The 20,592-nt window shown below is 43.5% G+C and overlaps 1 protein-coding gene across 2 annotated transcripts in view; it reads left to right on the top strand.

The window, feature by feature from the left end:
• Nucleotides 1-20,592, top strand: part of LOC121536979 (zinc finger protein 385B) — a 192,083-nt gene that overhangs the window by 121,958 nt on the left and 49,533 nt on the right. For both annotated transcript variants that reach the window (XM_041844677.1, XM_041844676.2), the window contains exon 3: nucleotides 17,536-17,681. In XM_041844677.1, coding sequence (XP_041700611.1) covers nucleotides 17,536-17,681 — 146 coding nt within the window. The remainder of the gene's footprint in view (nucleotides 1-17,535; nucleotides 17,682-20,592) is intronic.

Here is a 20,592-nt window from a genome sequence, read left to right as displayed (position 1 = left end):
AAAGTATTTGGTTTTAAATAGACTTAAGGTTCAAAAGTAAATGTAATTGCTAAAATATACTTCAGTATCAAAAGGAAAAGTAAAAGTATAAATTACATAATTTACAAACTAAGCATGTGTCCTCCAGATCAGAGGCAGTAGGAATGACCAGGGATGTTCTCTTGATAAGTGAATTAATTGGACCATTTTCCTGTCCTGCTATGCATTCAAAATGTAACGAGTACTTTTGGGTGTCAGGGAAAATGTATTGAGTAAAAAGTACATTATTTTCTTTAGGTACGTATTGAAGTAAAAGTAAAAGTTGTCAAAAATGTGTAAAGTAAAGGACAGATACCCCAAAAAACGACTTAAGTAGTACTTTAAAGTATTTTTACTTAAGTACTTTACACCACTGGTACACACACACCAACACAGTCGTGAAGAGGGCATACCAATGCCTCTTCCCCCTCAGGAGGCTGAAAAGATTTTGCATGAGCACTCAGATCCTCAAATGGTTCAACAGCTGCACCACTGAGAACATCTTGACTGGCTGCATCACCGTTTGGTATGGCAACTGCTTGGCATTCGACCGCAAGGCGCTACAGAGGGTAGTGCGGATGACCCAGTACATCACTGAGGTCGAGCTCCCTGCTATCCAGGACCTCTATACCAGGCGGTGTCAGAGGAAGGCCCTAAAATTGTCAAAGACTCCAGCCACCCAAGTCATAGACTGTTCTTTCTGCTATCGCACGTCAAGCAGTACCGATGCACCAAGTCTGGAACCAACAGGACCCTGAACAGCTTCTACCCCCAAGCCATAATACTGCTAAGTAGTTAGTTAAATAGTTAACCAAATAGCTACCCAGACTATCTGCATTGACCCTTTTTGGACTACCCTCACCCCTTTTGCCCTCAAAACAGCCTCAATTCGTCAGGGCATGGACTCTACAAGGTGTCGAAAGCGTTCCACAGGGATGATGGACCATGTTGACTCCAATGCTTCCCACAGTTGTGTCAAGTTGGCTGGATGTCCTTTGGGTGGTGGACCATTTTTGAAACACACGCGAAACTGTTGAGCGTGAAAAACCCAGCAGCGTTGCAGTTCTTGAAACAAACCGGTGCGCCTGGCACCTACTACCATACCCCGTTCAAAGGCACTTACATTTGTTGTCTTGCCCATTCACCCTCTGAATGGCACACATACACAATCCATGTTGTCTCAAGGCTTAAAAATAATTATTTAACCTGTCTCCTCCCCTTCATCTACACTGATTGAAGTGGATTTAACAAGTGACCTCAATATGCGATCATAGCTTTCACCTGGATTCACCTGGTCAGTCTATGTCATGGTAAGAGCAGGTGTTCTTTATATTTTGTATACTCAGTGTATGTACAGTCGTGGTCAAAAGTTTTGAGAATGACACAAATACTAATTTTCACAAAGTCTGCTGCCTCAGTTTTGATGATGGCAATTTGCATATACTCCAGAATGTCATGAAGAGTGATCAAATGAATTGCAATTAATTGCAAAGTCGCTCTTTGCCATGAAAATGAACTTTATCCCAAAAAAACATTTCCACTGCATTTCAGCCCTGCCACAAAAGGACCAGCTGCCATCAAGTCAGTGATTCTCTCGTTAACACAGGTGAGAGTGTTGACGAGGACAAGGCTGGAGATCACTCTGTCATACTGATTGAGTTAGAATAACAGACTGGAAGCTTTAAAAGGAGGGTGGTGCTTGAAATCATTGTTCTTCCTCTGTTAACCATGGTTACCTGCAAGGAAACACGTGCCATCATCATTGCTTTGCACAAAAAGGGCTTCACAGGCAAGGATATTGCTGCTAGTAAGATTGCACCTAAATCAACCATTTATCGGATCATCAAGAACTTCAAGGAGAGAGGTTCAATTGTTGTGAAGAAGGCGTCAGGACGCCCAAGAAAGTCCAGCAAGCGTCAGGACTGTCTCCTAAAGTTGATTCAGCTGTGGGATCGGGGCACTACCAGTGCAGAGCTTGCTCAGGAATGGCAGCAGGCAGGTGTGAGTGCATCTGCACACACAGTGAGACGAAGACTTTTGGAGGATGGCCTGGTGTCAAGACGGGCAGCAAAGAAGCCACTTCTCTCCAGGAAAAACATCAGGGACAGACTGATATTCTGCAAAAGTTACAGGGATTGGACTGCTGAGGACTGGGGTAAAGTCATTTTCTCTGATGAATCCCCTTTCCGATTGTTTGGGACATCCAGAAAACACCTTGTCCGGAGAAGACAAGGTGAGCGCTACCATCAGTCCTGTGTCATGCCAACAGTAAAGCATCCTGAGACCATTCATGTGTGGGGTTGCTTCTCAGTCAAGGGAGTGGGCTCACTCACAATTTTGCCTAAGAACACAGCCATGAATAAAGAATGGTACCAACACATCCTCCGAGGGCAACTTCTCCCAACCATCCAAGAACAGTTTGGTGACGACCAATGCCTTTTCCAGCATGATGGAGCACCTTGCCATAAGGCAAAAGTGATAACTAAGTGGCTCGGGAACAAAACATCGACATTTTGGATCCATGGCCAGGAAACTCCCCAGACCTTAATCCCATTGAGAACTTGTGGTCGATCCTCAAGAGGCGGTTAGGACAAACAAAAACCCATACATTCTGACAAACTCCAAGCATTGATTATGCAAGAATGGGCTGCCATCAGTCAGGATGTGGCCCAGAAGTTAATTGACAGCATGCCAGGGCGGATTGCAGAGGTCTTGAAAAAGAAGGGTCAACACTGCAAATATTGACTCTTTGCATAAACTTAATGTAATTGTCAATAAAAGCCTTTGACACTTATGGAATGCTTGTAAGTATACTTCAGTATACCATAGTAACATCTGACAAAAATATCTCATAACACTGAAGCAGCGAACTTTGTGAAGACCAATACTTGTGTCATTCTCAAAACTTTTGACCACGACTGTACTGTAATAATAAACATCTTCACCATCTTTTTCTGCTCTGTAGGTAGGAAATTGCCACCAGTTAGTAAGGATGCATGGGGATTTCTTGGAATGTAATTTTTTTATTTATACATATAATGTAAGACAGTGTTTCCCAATTCCAGTCCTCGTGTACCCCCAACAGCACACATTTTTGTTGTAGCCCCGGACAAACTCACCTGATTCAACTCATTGAGGGCTTGATGATCAGTTGACAAGTTGAATCAGGTGTGCATCTCCGTGGCTACAACAAAATGTGTGCTGTTGGGGGTACTGGAGGACTGGAGTTGGAACCAATGATGTAAGACAGATTCCTTCTGTTCCAAACAGTTTCCCTCTATTATGTTTTTCCATTTGTAAAGACTTAATTGCATTCATTACATATGATACAATTTGTGCTTCTTTTGAGTAACATTGTACCCAGCATAAATTGTGCTTTTGTGTTCAAAACACGCATGTACCCACCAGTGGCGGTCAGTGGCGTTTAAGATGAGGGAAGGACGATAAAATATTTTTATGAGCATGGCCTTATTTCTATTACAGCATATTGGATGACTGTCATTCATATCCCATTCACCCAGTTCAATGTAACATCGATAGGTTTAGGCTACTACATGATACTCACATTTTCCCTATACCCATGAGGTTGCTACAACCTAGCCTATGAATGAAAGATTAAAGCGTAGGTGCACACAGGTCGAGAGAAAGATTTGAGGTGACAGACAGTTACACATGGACAGACAGTGACACATTCAATACCGCCTTGCACACTCTTGCTTGCATCTAGCTGATCTAGGGTGTAATCATTAGTCCAACAGTTGGAAACAAGAGTTTCTATTGGACAAATTCAGGTATGTTTATCCCTGTTTGGTTCCATTTTCTTCCGTTTATGAAACGTTTTTCAACAGAATCCGCAGAATGAATACACCCCTGATCACACGCAAACAGTTCACTTTCATAGCCACATACAAACAGCTCGTTGTATTCCTTCTCGCATCTACGCGCTCTCCTCCTCTCACCTTTTCCCTTCGCTTGTGGACTTCAATGCACAACACATCAGCTGTCTGTGACCAGGCGAAACATTTCAAGCTAAACCTTCATATCATAACCGCTACACACAGCCTACATCGTTGTCACCATATTAGCTAAAGTAACGTCATAGTCAACATAGCTAATAGAATGAATGCGTTAGTAAACCCGCTATAATCATGCAGTACAGTGTACCCATAGGAGGACGGAAGCTAGCTGTCCTCCAGCTACACCATGGTGCTACCCTACAGAGTGCTGTTGAGGCTACTGTAGACCTTCCTTGCAAAACAGTGTGTTTTAATCAATTATTTGGTGACGTGAATATATTTAGTAAAGGATATTTTTTTTATGTTTCACTATTTTTATGAAATTCACTGAGGAGGATGGTCCTCTCCTTCGTCCTCTGAGGAGCCTCCACTGGTACCCACGCACATACACACACTCAAAAGCCAAAGCAATGACGTCACCGAAATGGATCTGTTCAGTACTTAACCTGTAGATGTTAATCATGTTGGAATAGCCACAAGCATCAATAGTTGCCCTGATCCCCATCTAAGAGGTGGTCAATGTCAAGGGCCGTGGAGGGACTCGATGGTAAAGATTAGCCTTGAAAGAACACCTTTCACAACACACACACACGTTTTTCCTTTCACACTGAAAGAACACCTGATGGTGCAGAGAAGGAGAAGCATTTGGCTTTTTTACCACCACTGCAAGCCAGGGTGAGAGTGAGCCAACCAAGAGTATTAGTGATAGAAAATGTCCCTTTCCCCCTAAAACTCCCGTTACACACACCTGGCCCATAGGTTGTGCTTCCAAGATGGTGGATTAGAGTCGTGATTAAATCTCACTTGGCAAAGACAGATTCTGTCCCCCATTTAGAAACAAAACCTCATGTCTTGGCCCTCAGCCTTGGCCCCATCTACGTCCCCATCTGTGTGGGACTGTATCACATGTAATGGTTGGGGTGAGGTGTGACCCAGGTGTGGTGCAGGATATACAGTAGGCAGAGATGGTGAAACAAGGATCTTTACTGGTGGTCCCGAAGCCAAAATACAAAATAACGGACCTATCACGATAAAAGAAAAACTGAGCAAATAAGTCTCCAAAAACCGGCTGACAGCTTGTAAAAAATTATGATAATGCCCTTTTAGTGTAAGAGCCTGAAATTTCAGCCTGTTTTGGTGGGATGGCGTTTTGGCCTGCCAGGCGGTAAATTAGTTAATAGACCAGTAAGAATGAGAATCCCAAACCTCTCTTCCAATAACAGCTAGTTTTCCCCTCCCAAAAAGAGAGATTTCTCTTTGCTAAGACGCTATTTCTCTTTGCTAAGACAAAATGAGGAAAAAAAATCCAGAAAATCACATTGTAGGATTTTTAATGAATTTATTTGCAAATTATGGTGGAAAATAAGTATTTGGTCAATAACAAAAGTTTCTCAATACTTTGTTATATACCCTTTGTTGGCAATGACACAGGTCAAACGTTTTCTGTAAGTCTTCACAATGTTTTCACACACTGTTGCTGGTATTTTGGCCCATTCCTTCATGCAGATCTCCTCTAGAGCAGTGATGTTTTGGGGCTGTCGCTGGGCAACACGGACTTTCAACTCCCTCCAAAGATTTTCTATGGGGTTGAGATCTGGAGACTGGCTAGGCCACTCCAGGACCTTGAAATGCTTCTTGCCCGGGCGGTGTGTTTGGGATCATTGTCATGCTGAAAGACCCAGCCACGTTTCATCTTCAATGCCCTTGCTGATGGAAGGAGGTTTTCACTCAAAATCTCACGATACATGGCCCCATTCATTCTTTCCTTTACACGGATCAGTCGTCCTGGTCCCTTTGCAGAAAAACAGCCCCAAAGCATGATGTTTCCACCCCCATGCTTCACAGTAGGTATGGTGTTCTTTGGATGCAACTCAGCATTCTTTGTCCTCCAAACACGACGAGTTGAGTTTTTACCAAAAAGTTATATTTTGGTTTCAACTGACCATATGACATTCTCCCAATCCTCTTCTGGATCATCCAAATGTACTCTAGCAAACATCAGATGGGCCTGGACATGTACTGGCTTAAGCAGGGGGACACGTCTGGCACTGCAGGATTTGAGTCCCTGGCGGCGTAGTGTTACTGATGGTAGGCTTTGTTACTTTGGTCCCAGCTCTCTGCAGGTCATTCACTAGGCCCCCCCGTGTGGTTCTGGGATTTTTGCTCACCGTTCTTGTGATCATTTTGACCCCACGGGGTGAGATCTTGCGTGGAGCCCCAGATCGAGGGAGATTATCAGTGGTCTTGTATGTCTTCCATTTCCTAATAATTGCTCCCACAGTTGATTTCTTCAAACCAAGCTGCTTACCTATTGCAGATTCAGTCTTCCCAGCCTGGTGCAGGTCTACAATTTTGTTTCTGGTGTCCTTTGACAGCTCTTTGGTCTTGGCCATAGTGGAGTGGAGTGTGACTGTTTGAGGTTGTGGACAGGTGTCTTTTATACTGATAACAAGTTCAAACAGGTGCCATTAATACAGGTAACGAGTGGAGGACAGAGGAGCCTCTTAAAGAAGAAGTTACAGGTCTGTGAGAGCCAGAAATCTTGCTTGTTTGTAGGTGACCAAATACTTATTTTCCACCATAATTTGCAAAAAAAATTATAAAAAATCCTACAATGTGATTTTCTGGATTTTTTTTCTCAATTTGTCTGTCATAGTTGACGTGTACCTATGATGAAAATTACAGGCCTCTATCATCTTTTTAAGTGGGAGAACTTGCACAATTGGTGGCTGACTAAATACTTTTTTTCCCCACTGTATAGCATATCTTAATATTATTCAGTTCCTTTGGCTTTGATGCCTCATGATTGAGTATTGCTCTGTTAAAGTAGACTGTGATTTTGCTGTGATCTGATAGGGGTGTCAGTGGGCTGACTGTGAACGCTCTGAGAGACTCTGGCTTGAGGTCAGTGATAAAGTTGTCTACAGTACTACTGCCAAGAGATGAGCTACAGGTGTACCTACCATAGGAGTCCCTCGAAGCCTACCATTGACTATGTACATACCCAGCGTGCGACAGAGCTGCAGGAGTTGGGACCCGTTTTTGTTGTCGTAGTTGTGCCTAGGGGGGAGGGAATGCATTCACCTCCAGGTATGTGTTTGTCCCCCTGTGTGCTGAGGGTGTCAGGTTTTTGTCCATACATTTACATTTTAGTCATTTAGCAGACGCTCTTATCCAGAGCGACTTACAGTTAGCGACTTACAGTTAGTGAGTGCATTTTTTTCATACTGGCCCCCCGTGGGAATCAAACCCACAACCTTGGCGTTGCAAACGCCATGCTCTACCAACTGAGTTACATCCCTGCCAGCCATTCCCTCCCCTACCCTGGGCCAATTGTGCGCCGCCCCATGGGTCTCCCGGTCGCGGCCGGCTACGACAGAGCCTGGATTCGAACCAGGATCTCTAGTGGCACAGCTAGCACTTTTCCCCCTCCAGGATGGAGAAGCTGTCTTCATTAAAGTATGGGGATTCTAGTGGGAGGATATAGGTAACACACAGGAGGAAATTTTTCTCTGTTGAGATCATTTCCTTTTGAATTTCTAGCCAAATGTAAAATGTTCCTGTTTTGATTAATTGAATAGAGTGAGTTAGACATTTGACTTCAGATTTTAGCATACCCCCTGAGTCCCTTCCCGGTTTCACACCTGGTAGTTTGGTGGATGGGACTACCAGCTCTCTGTAACCTAGAGGGCAACCAGTGGGTCCATCTCCTCTATACCATGTTTCTTGTAGGATGGCAATGTCTGTATTTCTGATTTATTTGGTGAAGTCCAGGTTCCTGCTCTTTAGGCCAAAGGCAGGTGACCTCAGACCTTGGATATTCCAGGATGAGATAGTGAAGGCTTTGTGCTCCATAAAGTGTCCAATGTTGTTAGTCGTGTGGTTTGGACTCAGACCAGTAAGTGTGTGCAGAGCCTGGTACATGCCATTGGCTTGGGCTAGTGTAAGAGTGGGGGTTGGGCCTGTTTGCCTGCTCACGGCCTGGGCGTATGTGTGACTTTCATATTGAGGCCCTTTTTGCGGGAGTGGGGGGCATGGGGTGGGTAGGAGGGGCGTAGGTCTGATCTGAGGGGGCCTAAATGTGGTGTGGGCATTGTTTGACTAGGGGGGGGTTGATTGGGTGGGGGGGATGTGGCTGGTGTGGCTGTGGGCACTGCTGCCTTGTATAGGTGGACCTGGTCGTAAAGGTTGTTCAAGTCCAGGGTGGAGGAGTGGGCCAGGTAGACATTTGGTTTTGAGGCAGCTGGGATAATTTATCCTTCATTTCAATGAGGGAGTAGTACTCTGTGCTGGGAGGTTGACTTTCTGCTTATTGTCTAATATCCTGAGTTTCACCTATCGCTAACCCCCCCACCAGGGGTAATGTGTTAATATAGCACTGCACCATGCCAGGGGATGGTCTGTGTGGAAGATGAAGTTGCTTATGTTCCCATTTTTATAATAGTCTGTTTCTTGATTTTCCGTAAGGAGGTTATTTTTGTACTCTTTTCATGCCTTATAATATTTTACATCCAGAGGGTACTGTATGCTAATAACCTCTGAGCAGCGTGAGGGGGCTTCAAAGGCCTCTGCATTTGGGTGGGGTAGGCTGTGGAACTCTCCTGCCATTGTTGGGCTCAAGGGCTTCGACACCTCTCGCTTCACACCTCAGTGCTAATTGAAGTTGCAGTCAGATATACACTACCGTTCAAATGTTTGTGGTCACTTAGAAATGTCCTTATTTTCTAAAGAAAAGCATTTTTTTTGTCCATTAAAATAACATCAAATTGATCAGAAATACAGTGTAGACATTGTTAATGTTGTAAATGGCTATTGTAGCTGGAAATGGCAGATTTTTTATGGAATATCTACATAGGCGTACAGAGGCCCGTTATCAGCAACCATCAGTCCTGTGTTCCAATGGCACGTTGTGTTTGCTAATCCAAGTTTATCATTTTAAAAGGCTAATTGATCATTAGAAAACCCTTTTGCAATTATGTTAGCACAGCTGAAAACTGTTGTGCTGATTAAAGAAGCAATAAATCTGGCCTTCTTGAGACTAGTTGAGTATCTGGAGCATCAGCAATTTTGGGTTCGATTACAGGCTCAAAATGGCCAGAAACAAATAACTTTCTTCTGAAACTCGTCAGTCTATTCTTGTTCTGAGAAATGAAGGCTATTCCATGCGAGAAATTGCCAAGAAACTGAAGATCTCGTACAACGCTGTGTACTACTCCCTTCACAGAACAGCGCAAACTGGCTCTAACCAGAATAGAAAGAGGAGTTGGAGGCCCCGAGGCACAACTGAGCAAGAGGACAAATACATTAGAGTGTCTTGTTTGAGAAACAGATGCCTCACAGGTCCTCAACTGGCAGCTTCATTAAATAGTACCCACAAAACACAAGTCTCAACGTCAACAGTGAAGAGGCGACTCCGGGATGCTGACCTTCTAGGCAGAGTTGCAAAGATAAAGCCATATCTCAGACTGGCCAATAAAAAGAAAAGATTAAGATGGGCAAAATAACACAGACACTGGACATAGGAAGATTGGAAAAAAGTGTTATGGACAGACGAATCGAAGTTTGAGGTGTTTGGATCACGAAGAAGAACATTTGTGAGATGCAGACCAAATGAAAAGATGCTGGAGGAGTGCTTGATGCCATCTGTCAAGCATGGTGGAAGCAATGTGATGGTCTGGGGGTGCTTTGGTGGTGGTAAAGTGGGAGATTTGTACAGGGTAAAAGGGATCTTGAAGAAGGAAGGCTATCACTCCATTTTGCCATGCCATGCCATACCCTGTGGACGCCGCTTGATTGGAGCCAATTTCCTCCTACAACAGGACAATGACCCAAAGCACAGTTCCAAACTATGCAATAACTATTTAGGGAAGAAGCAGTCAGCTGGTATTCTGTCTATAATGGAGTGGCCAGCACAGTCACCGGATCTCAACCCTATTGAGCTGTTGTGGGAGCAGCTTGACCGTATGGTACGTAAGAAGTGCCCATCAAGCCAATCCAACTTGTGGGAGGTGCTTCAGAAAGCATGGGGTGAAATCTCTTCAGATTACCTCAACAAATTGACAACTAGAATGCCAAAGATCTGCAAGGCTATAATTGCTGTAAATGGAGGATTCTTTAACAAAAGCAAAGTTTGAAGGACACAATTATTATTTCTATTAAAAATAATTATTTCTAACCTTGTCAATGACTACATTTCCTATGCATTTTGCTATATTTCCTATTCAAACTAATTTAATGTATGTTTTCATGGAAAACAAGGACATTTCTAAGTGACCCCAAACTTTTGAACGGTAGTATACATCTCTCTCTCTATTTCTCTTTCTCTTTCTCTGTCGTTCCCTTTCTCTGACTAGATTCTTTGAGTCTGGCTGTTTGAGAAAGCAGCATCAGAATTAGAGATTAAATGAGCCATTGAGGATCTCTGCAGTGGTCCTCAGATTCTGAAGTGTTTCCATAAGGCATCATAAAACTAACAGCAGGAGGGGGATCCTCCTAACTTCTGTTTTACATAAGCATATTAGTACTGCAGTGGGCTAAATCAGGGTCACACAGAGTGTTTCTTGATAGTCTTAAACAAATCTACTTTGAAACAAAAGTATACATCTCACACACATGGTTATGGGCTTACAAAAAATAAATGTATTCAATTTTGAGTTTACATCCCAATATTACACTTCATATACTTCACAGATTACTGAAATATAACAAAACTGTTTGACATAGAAACACTGTTTGTAAAGAAATATATGTTTATTAATGATGAAAGATATGAATAACATTCCACACATGAGGCCACTAGGTCATTTGACTGCAGGAAAGGGCTACATAGTGTTCTCTGAAAATACAGGATGCGACCAAAATGGCACCCTATTCCCTATATAGTGCGCTACTTTTCACCAGAGGGCTCTGGTCAAAAGTAGTGCACTAAATAGGGAATAGGATGCCATTTGATATGCAACCACAGTCAAGGTAAAATATACACTGGCAGGCTGGATGTTGATCAAACAGATTTATGCCCCCTGTGTTAGAGAGGGAGCAAAGTTTGACGTTTTGAACGCTCTCGATCACAGACTGAACACCTCAAGGAAGTAGCATCTCATGGCATTGCACTCTAGTGAAATTTTCAAATATGTTTTCTTCAGAGCATCTGACAGCATTCAGACTAGCATCTGCTCTTGTGTTCTAAGTCAGTACAGTTATCGATGCCAAGCATGTATATAGACCACTGGCTCTCACTGGTGTTCACCACTGGTTGCTTGGTCATTCTTTTGGTTGTTGGCTATTTGTGGCAGTCTCTTATCATTATTTTTCTGTGGAGATAAGGCAGCTGATTTAACCCCAGAAATTCAGCTTGTGTTTCAACAACTAAGAATACTAACAGGTGTTTAGAATTCTCCACTTATGAGCTCTCTGGTACCTACTAACCATTGGCAGTACAGTTTCCCAGGTAACAGGGCTGTATTCATTCTGTTCTCTGAATATTGATGAGTTGTGTTGAAGGGACGTGAGCTCTAAAGCAAAAGTCAATATTTATCTTCTCGAATGACATATTCTAATGAATAGAACTACAGAACCAGGGAAATTGGACGAACATGCAAACATATTTACGGTATATTTGATTTGGATATGTTGGATGTATTTAATAAAACAACACTAAATACATGTGTCACTCTTCAGAGCAGGAATCAAGTACAAGTATTCAACATGGGTTGATCGAAAGAAAGATCATTATTTGTAAGGACCACACAGACAGGACATGCTCTCAACACATTACTACACCAGACACACATCTTCACTCTCTCACTACCACAGACATAAACAACCATGTTGACACTGTTACAGATACAGTACATCAGTTCTTTCATCTAGTTTTAATGACTAGCCCTGGCCTGGACAGAGGCAGCAGGTGAGTGTTGGAGTGTGTGAATGAAGGGCAGACAGGAGGCAGGCAGAGACTGAAGTGGACTGGCCTCCATACTCAAGCTTCTAGCTACCAAGCAGGATAGTAATTACCTCCTGAAGGAGCCTAACCTCTGACCTTTCAACCCTCCACAGACCTGGAAGACCGCCCTGTCATGTTGCTGATCACAGACTAGACAGATCCATTCAAGTGATGAGTGTTCTAGTGTGTGACTGTGAATGCAGGCCAGGCAAAGTGGACTTGGCGGAGGCCTTTGGCTGAAGATTGGCCTCCAGCCTCCAGCTTCTAACTTCCAGGCAAACAGTAATGACCTCCTGAAGGACCTAACCTCTAACCTGTCCCCTCCAAGGGTCTGGAAGAATGGGCTAACTGGTCGACTGGTCATGGTAGAGGCTGTGATGGCTCTTTACTTAGGAGTTTAAAACAATACGCAACTATGCTGTTGTACTCAAATCATGATTGTGTGCAAATGGTTGTGTGGCAATAAGTGACTCAAAATAAATGAATCTGAGCAGTAGAGTCAAGCTTCAGAGCACAACCTAACCTGTACGTTTATGCATGGAGAGCTCTCTCTGTCTTTTATATCTATTACATTGTGTTTTCAGATCTATAAAAAGTTAATGATGACATAGCTGTGTTTGTTCTCATAAGAAAGAAATCAACAAGTGTTATTGGAACAGTGCCATATGTTCTTGTTCTTTTGTTGCTTTGTTGTTGCTGGTATGGCTTTGTAAACGTTAGCTACAAACACATCACTGCTACAAACTGGGGTGCCATTTTCAAAGGACTAGTTGGGTCTTGCATGTGTTTCTCATCAAAGTCTTGTTTGAGTAAGCAGCACAGATGTAAAATAGGTTTTCGCTTCCAAAGATACACTGCCGTTCAAAAGTTTGGGGTCACTTAGAAAATTCCTTGTTTTCGAAAGAAAAGCAACAAATAAATAGAATAGCCTTCATTTCTCAGAACAAGAATAGACTGATGAGTTTCAGAAGAAAGTTCTTTGTTTCTGGCCATTTTGAGCCTGTAATCGAACCCACAATTGCTGATGCTCCAGATACTCAACTAGTCTCAAGAAGGCCAGATTTATTGCTTCTTTAATCAGCACAACATTTACATTTTTTACGTCATTTAGCAGTTTTCAGCTGTGCTAACATAATTGCAAAATAGTTTTCTAATGATCAATTAGCCTTTTAAAATGATCAACTTGGATTAGCAAACACAACGTGCCATTGGAACACAGGACTGATGGTTGCTGATAATGGGCCTCTGTACGCCTATGTAGATATTCCATAAAAAAATCTGCTGTTTCCAGCTACAATAGCCATTTACAACATTAACAATGTCTACACTGTATTTCTGATCAATTTGATGTTATTTTAATGGACAAAACATTTGCTTTTCTTTGGAAAACAAGGACATTTCTAAGTGACCCCAAACTTTTGAACGGTAGTGTACATATTGTCTTTGTGCTAAGTAATTTAGATGGGTATCTGTACCAATTCAGATAATAACGTGGTGAGTGTCTTAGGTGTCATTGAGCAATGAGTAATAAAACAAACCAATTCATTTTAACAATTCAAGTCAACCCTGTTTATGTCATTTCTTCTTTGGAAAATAATGTTATCCTTTATTGTTTCATGGCATCAGACATAGTATTCTACCCAATCTGTTTTATGTGTTGTGGTGTTGGATTCAAGTGAAGTAAACTACAGATGACATCAGTGATTTAAGGACACAACAAGTGTATGTGCCATAGTGTAGAAGGCCGTATGGAAGAGGTTGCATTTTGACAGTGAGAAGCATATGGCATGAAGTTGAACAAGCCAGTCTGGACAAAATGTTTGAGATGATTTACTTTTACATCACATGAGCGAAGCATAAGTTACTGATTGTGTGATGCTGATGTTTATTGGTTTCTTGGCTTGGGATGATATGATTACACATTATATTATAAAAATGTTATTTCATAATGTTGGGGGTCGGTTGCCAATGTAAAATGTCTGTTCTCATGCTCATGCAGTTATAATAAATTGACAGCAGACACATTGACAGCAGACACATACAAATCAAATTACAAACCTCAATTACAAACAATTTAATTCCTGTCAACACTGGAAAAATCTAAACAAAAGAGGTTCTAACCATCTGTCTTCCATGACAACATGATCATGAGACAGGTTATCTTTTCCAGTATAGATTGCAATATTACATTACATCTCTATATACTATACAATATAAAGTCAAGACCCTCAGTAGATCTTAATCTCGATGTTAAACATTGGTTTCATCCCAGTGATCTCCTGCATAGCTTTATTAAATCATAACATCTCTTAATGGATGATCTAATTTATATGAAATTAGCTGGAAGAGTTTCCCTGCTGCGTCAGCTACTTCCCAGATGCTGTAGATAGAAATGTTATACTCTCTTGGTGTTGTACACAGTATGATTAAGGATGAAGGGAGATTTGAAGCAATAGCTTGATTTTGTTGTTCTTTTTGAAAAATGGTGTTGCTTTTGAATATCTGACAATAATATTAGCACCTATTTTAAGTTGGTGTGTGTGTCTGTGTGTGTGCGTGAGGGCTTGTGTGTGCGTGATTGCTTGCTTGCTTGCGTGTGTGTGTCAGCACTCAGAAGTCTGCTTGTGGGTTTCTGAGAATTAAATGTTGTTACTCATCATCTCACATGCTATTAAATCTCTCCTGAGATGAGCTCCTGTACACACACACACACACACACACACACACACACACACACACACACACACACACACACACACACACACACACACACACATATCAAACAAACATGCATAATATGGAGTGAAGATGGATATAAGAGTGCTTTGAAGTCTGTGTGGATTATGTACTGTAGTTAAGATCATTCTTTATTTTGGTCTGGGATCCATATACTTTCTTTGGCCATTAAGCTTTTATATAGTATAATATATACAGTATGAAAGTCTGAAGTTAACCAGCAATAACCTTATTTCACTTTGAAATATATAAATTAGCCATACGCAGATATTACTATGTTACCAATGAACTGCCTTGCATCAGGTATGATCTGTTTATGGTCTGGGCAGGATTACAGATGAAGGTATCAGTGTGTATATAATACTATTATTATAAGTGGCAGACAGAAAGCAGTTTGAGTTCTGTGAGGGAGCAGGATATAACTAGCCTGCTGTGTGATTTATCAGGTAAGCAGCAGAGTTTAGTTAGGCAAGATGTTGTAATAAACACTGAATAAACCACCAGCAGGTTTACATCTGCATGGGGGAATTCCCTGCAGCATCCTCTCTCCCAGAGCCCAGGATAATGCAGGCAGGCATTAGGCAGTTCACAGAGCCATGCTCTCAACCCCAACCTCTCTCCCCAGCCAGCCCCATCCCAAGCAAGCCCCAGCTCCAGCCCACTGCTCTAGTCCTATTCCCATTCCCATCCTATGCCCCAGATCATCTCCCCAGCTCAAGCCCCAGACCCAGACCCAGACCCATAATTATTCTCCTAGATCCATCCCTCTGCCCCAACATACTACCCAATTCCTCCAGCCTACCTGCCAGGCTGACTCACATCACACCATACCACGTCCACAAACACGCACACACACACATGCACACGCACACACAAATAGGTGCTCATATTCTTGTCACATTCACACCACTTCTTAGCCCAGCCTATGAGACTGTGGAGATGTTGGTTCTGTTCATTTAAGACATGATGAGTTACTTTCCACTATTCTCTGCCACAGCGCTCACCACAGCCACAGTGTGTGCTGCTCTTTTCTCTGCATGTTATGTACAGTGGGGGAAAAAAGTATTTAGTCAGCCACCAATTGTGCAAGTTCTCCCACTTAAAAAGATGAGAGAGGCCTGTAATTTTCATCATAGGTACACGTCAACTATGACAGACAAATTGAGAGAAAAAATTTCCAGAAAATCACATTGTAGGATTTTTAGTGAATTTATTTGCAAATTATGGTGGAAAATAAGTATTTGGTCACCTACAAACAAGCAAGATTTCTGGCTCTCACAGACCTGTAACTTCTTCTTTAAGAGGCTCCTCTGTCCTCCACTCGTTACCTGTATTAATGGCACCTGTTTGAACTTGTTATCAGTATAAAAGACACCTGTCCACAACCTCAAACAGTCACACTCCAAACTCCACTATGGCCAAGACCAAAGAGCTGTCAAAGGACACCAGAAACAAAATTGTAGACCTACACCAGGCTGGGAAGACTGAATCTGCAATAGGTAAGCAGCTTGGTTTTGAAGAAATCAACTGTGGGAGCAATTATTAGAAATGGAAGACATACAAGACCACTGATAATCTCCCTCGATCTGGGGCTCCACACAAGATCTCACCCCGTGGGGTCAAAATGATCACAAGAACGGTGAGCAAAAATCCCAGAACCACACGGGGGGACCTAGTGAATGACCTGCAGAGAGCTGGGACCAAAGTAACAAAGCCTACCATCAGTAACACACTACGCCGCCAGGGACTCAAATCCTGCAGTGCCAGACGTGTCCCCCTGCTTAAGCCAGTACATGTCCAGGCCCGTCTGAAGTTTGCTAGAGTGCATTTGGATGATCCAGAAGAGGATTGGGAGAATGTCATATGGTCAGATGAAACCAAAATATAACTTTTTGGTAAAAACTCAACTCGTCGTGTTTGGAGGACAAAGAATGCTGAGTTGCATCCAAAGAACACCATACCTACTGTGAAGCATGGGGGTGGAAACATCATGCTTTGGGGCTGTTTTTCTGCAAAGGGACCAGGACGACTGATCCGTGTAAAGGAAAGAATGAATGGGGCCATGTATCGTGAGATTTTGAGTGAAAACCTCCTTCCATCAGCAAGGGCATTGAAGATGAAACGTGGCTGGGTCTTTCAGCATGACAATGATCCCAAACACACCGCCCGGGCAACGAAGGAGTGGCTTCGTAAGAAGCATTTCAAGGTCCTGGAGTGGCCTAGCCAGTCTCCAGATCTCAACCCCATAGAAAATCTTTGGAGGGAGTTGAAAGTCTGTGTTGCCCAGCGACAGCCCCAAAACATCACTGCTCTAGAGGAGATCTGCATGGAGGAATGGGCCAAAATACCAGCAACAGTGTGTGAAAACCTTGTGAAGACTTACAGAAAACGTTTGACCTGTGTCATTGCCAACAAAGGGTATATAACAAAGTATTGAGAAACTTTTGTTATTGACCAAATACTTATTTTCCACCATAATTTGCAAATAAATTCATTAAAAATCCTAGAATGTGATTTTCTGGATTTTTTTTCCTCATTTTGTCTGTCATAGTTGACGTGTACCTATGATGACAATTACAGGCCTCTCTCATCTTTTTAAGTGGGAGAACTTGCACAATTGGTGGCTGACTAAATACAAATTTTCCCAACTGTATGTTATGTATAGTCGTAGGAATTGAAACGCTACGTCCCACCGCCCTCAAATGTGTTAATGTTTCTCTCCCTCTCTCTTTCCATTTCCCCGTCCCTCTCTCGCTCCTCTCTCTCTATCTCCATCTCTCCCTCTTTCTCGCTCTCTCTCTCGCTATCTCTCCGTCTCCACAGGAAGTTCATGCCATAGCAACACGCTGCCCGCGCTAGTGCGGACTCCGTCTCTGATGATGCAGTCCACTCTGGATATGAAACCCTTTATGCCCTTCCACCAAGTCGACACATCCTCCGCAGTGGGACTCTTCCCAAATTTTAACACGGTAAGAAATCGCTGCTTTCATCTCTTGTAAGTAATGCTTGCCCGAGCTAGAATGTCCCATAGGACAGGAGACTATCTCCTGTTTCTGTAGTGTGAGGCAGATTGATGCACCCCATGGACACTAGTCCTTTCATCTTGTGTACTTGTAGTTTATTGCCACTGTTATTGATCTTAGATTTCAGTGTTATTGTTTCATTGCCAGAACCCTAAGAATCTTAACGGCAAATGCACAACAGAAGTGTGAGTGAGACAGAACGAGAGAGAGAGAGAGAGAGAGAGAGAGAGAAAGCACTGCAGTCCACCATCAAGGCATTGATTTCACTCCTCCAAAAATTATAGGGGGAACAAAAATCGATTCTTTCTTTTATCTTGCCAAAAATACATCTAACTTTGACAGTTGATGTGGCTGGTGGAAAGATGATGTGACCTGAAAAATCGACTGAGAGAGTTAGAGAAAAAAAGGTGCTATCTAAAGTCTTCAGCTGTCCCCATAGGAGAACCCTTTGAATAACCATTTTTGGAACCCAAAAAATGTCTACCTGGAACCAAAAAGGGTTCTCCTATGGGGACAGCCGAAGAAACCTTTTGGAACCCTTTTTGAGATGGGTGGACCATTCTATTTCCATTCTATTTCTATGTCTCCTCCAACCTGCAGAGTCAGACAGAACAATGTTCTGATGAGAGGGACTGAGAGGCAGGCAGGAGGACTCACCAGCTCATGCCTGTGTAACCGTGATTCCCAGGCCTGCCATGGACCGATGTGACAACACTCTTTAGCAAAGTTAGTGAGAGCCTCGCCTGTGGTCATGGCAAACTGTCAGGAACACTCTGCATCACAGCGCTGGTCTCCAGCTCAGACCTGGATTCAAACACTACTCGAAATAATTTCAAATACTCTATCTGTGCTTGATTGAACTTGGCTGATTCCATAACACCAATAGAAACATTTGAAACGTCCCAACCCTGTCCACCTGTCACGTTCGTTTAATGACGGGTCAGACCAAGGCGCAGCGTGATATGCATACATGTTTATTAAACTTTAAACACACGACAAAACAACAAAGGAAACAAAACGTGAAGTCCAAGGTAGAACACACAACATACCTTACAAGGAACAAGATCCCACAACTAGACAGTGCCAATAGGCTGCCTAAGTATGGTCCCCAATCAGAGACAACGAGCGACAGCTGCCTCTGATTGGGAACCACACCGGCCAACATAGATCCACACATACTAGATCGACAACATAGAAAAAGCACAACAAGAAATATACACACCCTGACTCAACATATAAGCGTCCCCTGAGTCAGGGCGTGACAGTACCCCCCCCCCCCCAAAGGTGCGGACTCCGACCGCACAAAATAAACATAACAGGGTAGGGGCCGGGTGGGCATTCTGCCTCGGAGGCGGATCCGGCTCGGGGCGTGACGACCTCTCACTCTCCGCCTCCCTGTTGCGCCCCTGGTCTGGTCTGGACCTCGGCGCGCTGCTTCCCCTCTCCTCCCTCCCACGATACGCCAGGCCCTGTCTGGACCCTGGTGTGGGAGACCCCGAACCTGGAGAGGGGCTGACGTCATGGTCTGGACTGGAGCCGCTGACCAAAGCTGGACTGGGCACCGGTGGAGCGGACTGCTCTGGCTCCGGAGTGGAGCCGCTGACCGAAGCTGGATCAGGCACCGGTGGAGCGGACTACTCTGGCTCCGGAGTGGAGCTGCTGACCGGAGCTGGACTTCACCCCGGTGGAGCGGACTGCTCTGGCTCCGGAGTGGCGCAGCTGACCGGAGCTGGATCAGGCACCGGTGGAGCGGACTGCTCTGGCTCCGGAGTGGAGCAGCTGACCGGAGCTGGATCAGGCACCGGTGGAGCAGACTGCTCTGGCTCCGGAGTGGAACAGCTGACCGGCACTGGATCAGGCACCGGTGGAGCGGACTGCTCTGGCTCCGGAGTGGAGCAGTTGACCGGTGCCGGACCAGGTCAGACCAAGACGTTCGTTTAATGACAGGTCAGACCAAGGCGCAGCGTGATATGCGTACATGTTTATAAAACTTTAAACACACGACAAAACAACAAAGGAAACGAAACGTGAAGTCCAGGGTAGAACACACAACATACCTTACAAGGAACAAGATCCCACAACTAGACAGTGCCAATAGGCTGCCTAAGAATGGTCCCCAATCAGAGACAACGAGCGACAGCTGCCTCTGATTGGGAACCACACCGGCCAACATAGATCCACACATACTAGATCGACAACATAGAAAATGCACAACAAGGAATATACACACCCTGACTCAACATATAAGCGTCCCCTGAGTCAGGGCGTGACACCACCTGGCACTCCAGACAAGGCTAGAGCAAACACACAATAGTATTTGAAAGATTTCAAATAGTATTTGAACCCAGGTCTGCTCCAGTTTATCTTAGCTGAGTCCAGTGTGTTTCCACTAGCTGAGACAGACCCATCTAAACCTGACATAGTGGCTCTACTGTTGTCGTTGACTATTAAGTGGTAGTGTACTGAGTTGATGAGTTCATGTTGGTGGGAGTGATGTTGATTATACAATGTGACTATAATGATGACACCAACATGAAATATTTTCCACAAGTTAATCCAGGGACATTTATTTTTAAAGACATTTTGAAGAAAAAACTCATTGCAGAATATGACACACTGATGGTGTCCCAAATGGCACCCTATTCCCTATAAAGTGCACTACTTTTTAACCAGGGCCAATAAGGCTATGGTCAAAAGTAGTGCACTATATAGGGAATGTCATGCCATTTAGGACGCTGTGATCGTTCATCCTCCTGTTTGTCAGTAGCTTTACAGTAGCCAAGTTCTGTTCCCTTTTACAGACAGCTATTCAGCCCAAGCTATTTACAGTACACGTGCTGTTGGCAGTAGCCTATTC

Source organism: Coregonus clupeaformis, chromosome 23, assembly GCF_020615455.1.
Source record: "Coregonus clupeaformis isolate EN_2021a chromosome 23, ASM2061545v1, whole genome shotgun sequence".
Lineage (NCBI taxonomy): Eukaryota > Metazoa > Chordata > Actinopteri > Salmoniformes > Salmonidae > Coregonus > Coregonus clupeaformis.
This window is presented reverse-complemented; position numbering and strand designations above follow the sequence as displayed.